The sequence below is a fragment of the Cebus imitator genome, unplaced genomic scaffold, assembly GCF_001604975.1.
Source record: "Cebus imitator isolate Cc_AM_T3 unplaced genomic scaffold, Cebus_imitator-1.0 Scaffold174, whole genome shotgun sequence".
NCBI lineage: Eukaryota > Metazoa > Chordata > Mammalia > Primates > Cebidae > Cebus > Cebus imitator.
The window spans coordinates 2,285,989-2,295,950 of record NW_016107489.1 but is presented as its reverse complement, the minus strand read 5'-3'; the positions used below and the strand labels follow the sequence as shown (position 1 = coordinate 2,295,950).

Genomic DNA, 9,962 nt, shown 5'->3' with positions numbered 1-9,962 from the left:
AGTCTTGCTCTGTCACCCAGGCTGGAGTGCAAGGACACAATCCTGGCTCAATGCCAACCTCTGTCTCTTGGGTTCAAGCGAGTCTCCTGCCTCAGCCTCTCAGTAACCAGAATTACAGGTGTGCACCACCACAGCTGGGTAATATTTGTATTTTCAGTAGAAACTGGGTTTCACCTTGTTGGGGAGGCTGGTCTCAAACCCTTGACCTCAAGTGATTCACCTGCCTCAGCCTCCCAAAGTGCTGGGATTACATGCATAAGCCACTGTGCTAGGCCTCTGCTTTTATTTTTAATTCCTTCTATTTTTATTTTAGGAGATTGTACTATCTCTCTCTGCTTCTCTGTTACCTGTTTCTGTTTCCTCTTCTAATCCTTCCTGTCATGTGTGTATCCTTTAAGACATGTCATGTGCTGTCTTGTTTCCTCAGTAAGTTTATCTACTACATATTGTATAGTGAAAAAATAAAACCTTTACCATTATTATGTAAGTGGCTATAAACACTATATTAATTTGGAGTCAGTCATAGTGGGTTCCAATTCCTCAACTCCTACTTATGTGATCTTGGTCAAATCTGAGCTGTTTCTTCATCTGTAAAAATAAAAATAACAATACAGATTAAGTTGGATAGTATTTGCAAATCATTTATCATAGAAACTGTCCCACATTAGTAACTCGAGAAATGCCTCATATACAAAAGGCCTCAGTTGCCCCATTTCTTGTTTTGTTTTCTTGAGATGGAGTTTCACTTTTTTTTTTTAAATAGTTTTTTTTTTTTAAGATGGGGTTTCACCATGTTGGTCAGGTTGGTCTTGACCCCCCGACCTCAGGTGATTCGCCCGCCTTGGCCTCCAAAGTGCTTGGATTACAGGCGTGAGCCACCATGCCTGGCCAGAGTTTCACTCTTGTCACCCAGACTGGAGTGCAATTGTGCGATCTTGGCTCACTGCAACCTTTGCCTCCCTGGTTCAAGCAATTCTCCTGCCTCAGCCTTCTGAGCAGCTGGGATTACTAGCTCCTGCTATCATGCCTGGCTAATTTTTGTATTTTTAGTAGAGACGGGGTTTCATCATGTTGGCCAGGCTGGTCTTGAACTCCTGACCTTAGGTGATCCACCCGCCTTGGCCTCCCAAAGTGCTAGGATTACAGGCGTGAGCCACTGTGCCCGGCCCAGTTGCCCCATTTCTAAAGTGAGGGGATTAGGATGACTAATCCCAAATTCACTTCCAACAGTGAAAAACTATCTTCAGCCTACTTGTTCACCTGCCTGACAGTCAATTGATCAACCCACTCACTCACCCACACAACAGTTACTAAGCCCTTCTCTTAAATGAAGTATTTTAGATGTCAGAAATGTCAAGATGATAAGATAAGAGTCCCTACCTTCCAGAAGCTCAGGGTCCTTGAGGGGTGAGAAAAAATTGTTAAACAGATAATTATAATACGATGTTATAAGTGATCTAAAAAAAGGTTGTGGGAATTCAGACACTTTGAGGAAATCCTGCAGCAAAATCCAAGATCTAGGTTGGAATCTTAAGTCAGGTATTTACTACTTACTAGCAGTGTATCCTAAAGCAATTAACTTTTTTGTTTCTTATTTCTCCTTCTGTAAAGAGGAACAGGAATACTTATTCTGGCAGGTTATAAGAACTGACTCAAACTCATTCATGTTGGTGTGAAAAAAGAACAAGAAAACTAATATAAAGCACTTAGTACAGTGCCAGGCTGATCACATGAACTCAATAAACGGCAATTAGTAATATTACAAAAGGTGATGGAAGTCAAAGACAATTTACTGTACCTCAAGAGAGTAGAGGTATCATCAGGATAATTTCCCAAACGCGTTCACAGAACAAAACTGGGGGAAAGGCAGGGTAGTTTCCTGGTAAGAGGAACAGCACATGACAAGGCAGAGAGATATGATAAAGCATGGTATGTTTCCAGGACCAGTTCATTATTCCTGAAGGGAGAAGGCAATAGGGTGGAAAAACTGGGCTGAGAGGGGAATCCAAGTTGGTGATGCCCCTGGAGGGCAGAGAATTCTTACTAATTTCTGTATTTTCAGATGCTATGACCCATATGTTTGCAATAAATAGTAAAAGAATTCATTCCTATTGTTAAGCAATGGGGTTGAAGAGAAATATTTAAGCAGTAAACACGCTACCGTGAAAGGAATCTCGGATTTGGAGTCAGGAGACCTGAAGCAGTCTTTTGACCAGTGACCTATGTTTTTATATTGGTTTTACAACTTACCTGCTGCCTGGCCTTAACGAAATACCGATATATAGAGTCTCAAAATATGGGTAACACCTAACAAGCCATTATTTAAGATTGGCCCGCTAGAACTCAATAAAAACAGCGGTTGCAGCTGCTAAATTCTCTTTTAGGTCTTTTTCCATACTTGCGAAATGACAGGGTAACATATTTCCTTCCAACCACCACTGAGAAAGTATACTGGGTTTGCTCAAAGACAAAAAGGCCCCGCCCGACCCGCGCCACACAGGTCACCTACGCAGACTGCAGTCCTGGGGCCTCCACTTGTGTCGCTGAGCGATGGAGGGCGCGATCGATGACAGGCTACTCCAGAGACGGACCTAGATAGGCTCGGGTGAGACCGAGCCGAATTTCACCAAAAACCAGTTCATACCAGCACCCCATTTGTCCGGACTAAAAGATGAGAAAAACCTGGAGGAAAGGAAACCGGAAGTGACGTAGCCGTGAGTAACAGGAAATGACCTCAGCGCGTCGGAAGTTTACTGGTTTCTAAGGCGACGACCCTGCAGCTTCTCCAGTCAAGCGGCTGGAGTCGGGAGGCTGGAAAGCGACCCTGAGAAGGTACCAGACCAAGGCGGCCGCCGCCACAGCGACTCGCGGGGAGTAGCAGACGAAGACGGCGGCCGTCGCACTAGCCACCACGTGTGGAGGATAAGCAGCCGACACGGCCATTCCCGCACCGAGTCAAGGGAAAGAGTTAGAGACAATCGGGGGAGAAAACATGAAGAGGGCGACCGCCGCTCCAGGGTCGCTACGGAAAGCCTAAGTGGAGACGCCGGCTTCTCCCACAGTGACTTGAGAAGCGTCTGTGAAGACCTCGGCCACCGCCGCAGCGTCTCTCGGGAGGGAGTTAGGGGAGATAGCGGCCACAGTCACAGCAGCTCTTTGGAGAGGGTTGGGGTAGACCGCGGCTTCTGCAGCAGCGACGTGAATTTTAGTGAATTTGGAGGCCACCAAACTAGCGACTCCAGGGCAACAGCCAGAGAAGACCGTGGCCTCCGCCTCAGTAGTACTTGGGAGGGAGTCAGTGACGTCCGGGACCCGCGAACTAGCGACTTTGGGGAGACAGTCAGTGACAATAGCAGTCGCCGCCTCGGTGGCTCTTGGGAGGGAGGGAGTGTCGATGACGGCCACAGCCTTAGTTCTTGGGAGGGAGTAAGTGAAGACCTCGGCTACATAGCCAGCGACTCCTCCGGTGTGAGCGGCAGGGAAGACGCCAGCCGCCGCCTCGGTGGTTTTTGGGAGAGAGAAGGTGAAGACGAAGGTTTCCGCTGCAGCTCCTGGGAGAGAGCGGGAGAGGGCTGTGGGGCCAGTACTAGCGACGACGGAGAAGAGAGCCGCTGCCGCTGCTGTGGCTCGTGGGTGAGAGCAAGTGAAGACTGCCGCAGCAGCAGGGGACTGGACACAACTCCTCCCGAGAGTCGGAGGTGTTGCACCATGCCCGGGGTGGCCAATTCAGGCCCCTCCACTTCCTCTAGGGAGACTGCAGACCCCTGTGAGTCACACTGTTTCGTTGGCTCTCATCTCTGCCACATTCCTTTTCTCACTTCAGCCCGCAACAGTCTTAGCCCTTTCTGGCATTTCCTTTAATTAGTGGTCACTCCCCTTTTCCCTTTTAAATCTGTTTTCAGGGTGAACCAAAGCTGTTCACCTCTCCCCCATTCTATCTCGTTTCAGCTTTCTTTCGTTTTTTTCCATCTGCACCATTCCTCCGAGTCTTTTTACCCAGATTGACATCAACTCTTGTTCACTCTTATGGACCCTTTTAAGTTCTTCGTTGACTTCCTTGCAGCATTTGACCCTGTGGAGATGACAAATTAGACTTACTTAGTTTTCTTCTTTTGCTCCATTGAGTGACCCTTTCCTTTGCTGTTTTCTTTTCTTCTGCCCTCTTCTTAAATGCTGATTTTCTCCCTTGGTGATGCCATCGTTGGTTCTCTTTTTCTTGTCATTTACTATGACTTCACTCCTCATGGCCCCCAAATCTATGTTACTCATTCAGCCATCCAGTAAATATTTACTGCCTGCCTACTTTGTGTTCTGTGTTAGGGAACTATCAGTAAAGAAGACAGGTGTGTTCTTTAACTTCTAGTGAGGAAGAGAAATACTGAAAAACTAATGACTAGTGAGATGAGTGTTATAAAGGATGGCAGAGTGCCACTGGTTCCAGTAGGGGGTGAGTATGGGTGTCAGAAAAAGCATTCTAATGCAGAGACACACCTAACACTGAGACCTGAATTCCGTATCTCTCCTCTGAGCTGCAGACTTAAATATATGTCACCCTTCTGGAAATCTTCCTTGGGTACCTCAAGAGCAGCATGTCCCAAATGTAATTTTCTATCTATATATCCTCTCTGTCCTTCAGTGTTTGCTGTCTCAATTAATGGCACCACAGCACTGAGATGACAAAGCCAGACACCTTGGAGTTGTCTCATTACTTTTCCCTTATTTCACCTGCTGTATCTATTCCAGTTTAGTTCATTCGAATTTTATTAATATTTGTTAAATCTATCTCCTTTTCTGTTCCCACTGTTCAGGGACTCAGTTTTTCTGGTCTAGACTATTGTAAAACTGTATTCTTTTTTTTTTTTTTTTTTTAGACGGAGTTTTACTCTTGTTACCCAGGCTGGAGTGCAATGGCGCGATCTCGGCTCACCGCAACCTCCGCCTTCTGGGTTCAGGCAATTCTCCTGCCTCAGCCTCCTGAGTAGCTGGGATTACAGGCACGCACCACCATGCCCAGCTGATTTTTTGTATTTTTTTAGTAGAGACGAGGTTTCACCATGTTGACCAGGATGGTCTCGATCTCTTGACCTCGTGATCCACCCGCCTCGGCCTCCCAAAGTGCTGGGATTACAGGCGTGAGCCACCGCGCCCGGCCAAACCTGTATTCTTACATGATGTACCTACTCTCTAGTCTTGCCTTTTTTTTGCTGTGCATTCAATAAATTATCTTCGCTGAATCTAGCCTTGTAAACTCAGCCTGACAAATCTCAATCATTATAATTCTTCTGTTTAAAATTCCTAAGTGATTCTCCACTGTCTGTTCAAGTCCAAGTTTTTAGAAATAAGTTCCACCATTGTCTGTCTCTTACCTAGCTCTAGCCTCTTTTTCCCCTTAATGCTTTAGTAATAGGATTGTTTGTGTGTGTGTGTGTGTGTGTGTGTGTGTGTGTGTGTGTGTGTGTGTGTGTGTGTGTGTGTGTGTGTGTGTGTGTGTCTTTGTGTGTGTATGCCGTTTCTTGACCACATCCCACTGTTCAAGCTGTTTAGGAGGCCTTTCACTGCTCCCGCTTTATTTGGCAAACTCATGTTAATCCTTGAAGATTCTATCTTAGATATTTCTTTCCCCAGGAATCCTTCTCAGTTCCCCTTCCCTCCTGCCCTAGCTGAGATTGAAGTCTTCTGCGTTTTCACAAGTTCCTACGACTGTTTCCATCATTGTTTTTACCACATTATTTTGTATTTTGTGTTTGTATCTTCTTTACTAATCTGTGAGTTCCTTGAGGGTGTCTTCATCTTTTTGTCCTTATGGTAGACACCAAACTAATGTTGAGTAGATGGGTGGGTGGATGAGTGAATGAATCAGGATGGAGTATGGTGAGAAAAAAGGCCATAAAATTAGGTGGAGCCAAATTATGGGAGACCATAGAGGTCATTCTGAGAGTTTGGATTTTGTTTTGTGGAATAGCAGTGGACAACCAGTAACAGTTTGGCGTAGGGGCATGAAGTCATCAGGATAATTTGTATAAGGTGGATTAGAGGAGTGTCTCTGTGTAAAATAAGTAGAGTGGTTAGAACATCATTTGTAGGTCTAGCTGTGCTATTGTAAAGGAGAAGAAGGAAGGTCCAGCCTAGGGATTAACGTCATTGAACATTCATTCATTCATTCATTCATTCATTCATTTTGAGATGGAGTCTTGCTCTGTTGCCAGGCTGGAGTGCAATGGCACGATCTCGGCTCACTGCAACTTCCTCCTCCGGGTTCAAGTGATTCTCCTGCCTCAATCTCCCGAGTAGCTGGGACTGCAGGTGTGCGCCACCACATCCAGCTAATTTTTGTATTTTTAGTAGAGATGGGGTTTCACCATGTTGGCCAGGATGGTCTTGATTTCTTGACTTCATGATCTGTCCACCTCAGCCTCCCAAAATGCTGAGATTACAGGTGTGAGCCGTCGTGCCCAGCCTCATTGAACACTTATTAAAGGTGTGTGTGTGTGTATGTGTACATGTGCACACCTTACATATGCTCTCTTTCCCATTTGCCATATATCTTAATTCTTCTTCAAGCTCTTGCTCAAATGTTTCCTCCTCCTCTATGACTTGTTTTGTTTCTCCTTAATTTTACCTGTACTCTCTGAGGACATTGCTGTCAGGTTTTTATTTTCATTGTGTAGTTATCCAAATAGATTTTAATGTGTTGGTGGAAAAAAAGTATTAAATCCCTGTCCATTTTCTATCATGTTATCATAGTACCTGGCACATAGTAGATGTTCAGAAAGGCTTTTTGAGTACATTTATAGCATTTTGGTAGGAGCAAAGATATAAATAGAGTATATAAAAAGATATAGTAAGAGTAAGATATAATTCCAGTATAAAATATGATTTTTGCCCTCAAGAAATTAACATTCTGATTGTAGAGATAACATGTACATACATAAACTGTAGTACAAGGTTGCACAGATCATTTGCCAGGAGGGTTGGTGAGCTGTTTTCAAAACAGCTTCAGGTCAGGAATCATGCCTGTTTTGTTCAGAGAATGCTGCAGTTGAACTGCTTACTCAGTCATCCTTCTCTAATAGCTGTCTGTTCATGCTTAGATGCCTTTATTGCCTCTGGTTCACATTGCTTATTAATTAAATTATAAAATATGAAGCACTAAGAGTAAATGAATGAAAAATTGTGGCCTACCATTCCTTTCTTAGCGTAATACATAAATTAGAAATATAAGAAACATCTGCATCTATGAGATGAGGCTCTGGTGAAGTCTTTTTCACTAGGGAGGCCTTCGTTATGGAGAACACGTTGGGCATATTTCAAAATAGGTACTTTCCCCTTCTCTCTGCCAAAGACATGAGTTCCTGGCGTTTCACAATGGTAACCTAGTGAGGTTTCTGAAGGTAAAAATCTCTGAAAGTGTAGTGGCTCCATAAGGAAGACTGTGGGCCCTAGAAGTTTCTCATTCTTTGGCTACTACGTACTCAACCTCTGGCAAGTCATCAAAATTACCATGGAAGTGCTTCTACCACTTTTTGGCTCCAGTGCTTCTGCTCCAGGTTTATATTTTTCTGTATTTGTCTCTCCAGATTTGGGGGTGGCAATTTGCCCTGAGACCCCAGTTTTCTGATGCGTCCAAGAAAAGTTGTTCTTTTTCAGTTTATTCCTTTTTCTCTATAAGGATGAGAGTATCGGCCGGGCGCGGTGGCTCAAGCCTGTAATACCAGCACTTTGGGAGGCCAAGGCGGGTGGATCACGAGGTCAAGAGATCGAGATCATCCTGGTCAACATGGTGAAACCCCGTCTCTACTAAAAATACAAAAAATTAGCTGGGCATGGTGGCGCGTGCCTGTAATCCCAGCTACTCAGGAGGCTGAGGCAGGAGAATTGCCTGAACCCAGGAGGCGGAGGTTGCGGTGAGCCGAGATCGCGCCATTGCACTCCAGCCTGGGTAACAAGAGCAAAATTCCGTCTCAAAAAAAAAAAAGGATGAGATTATCAACTTTTTGCTTTTTACATGTCAGTGTTGGAACCAGAAGTCTGTTTAAGATATTAATGACAAACATCTTTGTAGTAAATTATTTGAAAATAAAGTGATTTTGTGCTTTCTATTGGACCATTGTTTTAGTTTTTTTTTTTTTCTTTCATAGTTTTATAGTACATTGTAAGTAATTTGACTTTTCAATAGGTTCCAGGAAGAAGGTACATTTTGGCAGAATACATGATGCAGTAAGAGCTGGAGATATAAAGCAGCTTTCAGAAATAGTGGAACGTGGAGCCAGCATTAATGAAGTTGATGTTCTCCATAAGTTTACCCCTTTACATTGGGCAGCACATTCTGGAAGTTTGGAGGTAAGAAACTATATATACCACTAAACTAAGTTTACAGCTATAGCAGTTTTGTAAATTTCGCAAGCAAGGCTGAGACCTTACGATAGGTACTGCATATATTTTCTTTTCAGTCATAGTCAGTTTAATATTTGGGTATTCCACTTTGCTAGGGCTTTATAACAAATTATCCCAAAATTTAGTATCATAAAATAATGATTTATTTATACTCATAACAAACCAAGGAGTTGGATGCCAGAGACAGCTTGTCTCTGCTCCATGATATCTGGGGCTTCAGCTGGAATATTAAAAAGCTTGGACTAGATTCTTCTGAAGGCTTGTTCACTCAAGATGTCTCTGGTGGTTGATGCTGGTTATAGACTAGGCACTGTAAACTTTGTCCCTGTGGGCCTGTTTGTGAGGACTCTACGTGTGAGCTAGTTTGTACTTCCTCACAATATGGTGACTTGGTTCCAAAGGCAAGCATAGAGGATAACTTGGAGCGGATAATATGATGAATACATATTCTAACAGTTTTGCTTTAGTAGCGTCAGATTTTTAGAAAAGAAATGATATGTCGCAGGTACACTTGAAGTCCCTAGTACCCCTCTCAGGTGCCATTCCTCTGCTTCCAACTGCAAAGATAACTATTATCCTGATTTGGGTGTTTATTATTCCCATCTATGTTTTATGCTGTTATTACATATGATTGTATAATTGTTTTGAATCCTATTATATGTTATATAAATGACCTCACGTTATGTATATTATTCTTCATCTTGCTTTTTTTGTTCAACAATGTGTTTTTGAGTTTTATCCATGTGGTTACATGTATGTACGGTAGTTCATTTCTTTCAGCCATGTTGTTTATTCTATTCTTAGACTGGTATCAGAGTTTATCTGTTTTTTTATTGTTGGATATATATTTGGTTTCAATTTTTAGCTAGTACCAACTGCTTAGTGAGTATTTTAATTCAAATCTGATCCTTGGGCTCTGTCCAAGGATAACTAGCACTTTTCTCATGACTCAAGGTTATGTGTATGGGGGCTTATTTTAACTACTACATTTCCCCAGCCTAGAAGCTGCAATAGGCCTGTTTACAGTGCAGTGTCTTTTTACCCCTACCACACACAAACATGACTTCCTTCTATGAATATGGCAGTGTTGTGTGATATCTTCTTAATCTGTACTTCTCTGCTTCTTGTAACCAAATCTGGTTCAGAGATTCTCCTTATACCAGTTTATGTGCTTCACTTAAGTGTAATTATAAACAAAGGATTTTCGATTTGGCCTTTCATTGGAGCCTGATGATTATTTGTGAGCTGGTATCCCTGAGTAGGTGGTTCTCTCTGCTCTTTCCTCCCACATTCCTGTTTGATCTGCACTTTGGCAAGTTTTTTAATCTGTCTGTAGTTTGAGTGATAGATGTCTTGTAGTTTTATGAAGGTTGGAGTTTTCTGAGTTTTTTTATTGCTCTTTGCTTTTGGGTGATTTTGAAGAGAAGGGGGAAGTACTGATTTTACTCTGCCATATTCTAATAGACATCAGGACATACCATTTATTTCATCTCATTTCTGATGCCCTTTCAGCTTCTCTTACTACTCTCACTTTTTTTTTTTTTTTTTTGGGACGGAGTTTCGCTCTT

General features: G+C 43.1%; 1 protein-coding gene and 1 long non-coding RNA gene across 4 annotated transcripts in view; one reads left to right on the top strand and one right to left on the bottom strand.

Moving 5' to 3' along the window:
- Positions 1 to 484: 484 nt before the first annotated feature.
- Positions 485 to 2,720, bottom strand: LOC108315561. The gene is made up of 4 exons (XR_001829985.2): positions 2,510 to 2,720; positions 1,799 to 1,879; positions 1,381 to 1,399; positions 485 to 588 (listed from the first exon to the last, which is right to left on the bottom strand). It is a non-coding gene; the product is annotated as an uncharacterized LOC108315561 (long non-coding RNA).
- Positions 2,721 to 2,745: 25 nt separating this feature from the next.
- Positions 2,746 to 9,962, top strand: part of ANKRD42 (ankyrin repeat domain 42) — an 81,248-nt gene continuing 74,031 nt past the window's right edge. The window contains exons 1-2 of one of the 3 annotated variants that reach the window (XM_037744440.1): positions 2,746 to 3,766; positions 8,177 to 8,340. In XM_037744440.1, the coding sequence (XP_037600368.1) occupies positions 3,709 to 3,766; positions 8,177 to 8,340 (222 nt within the window). In that variant the 5' untranslated portion in view covers positions 2,746 to 3,708. Of the gene's footprint in view, positions 3,767 to 4,340; positions 4,448 to 8,176; positions 8,341 to 9,962 lie in introns of those variants that run through there. The other 2 variants (XM_017544918.2, XM_037744441.1) reach the window with 2 other exon arrangements.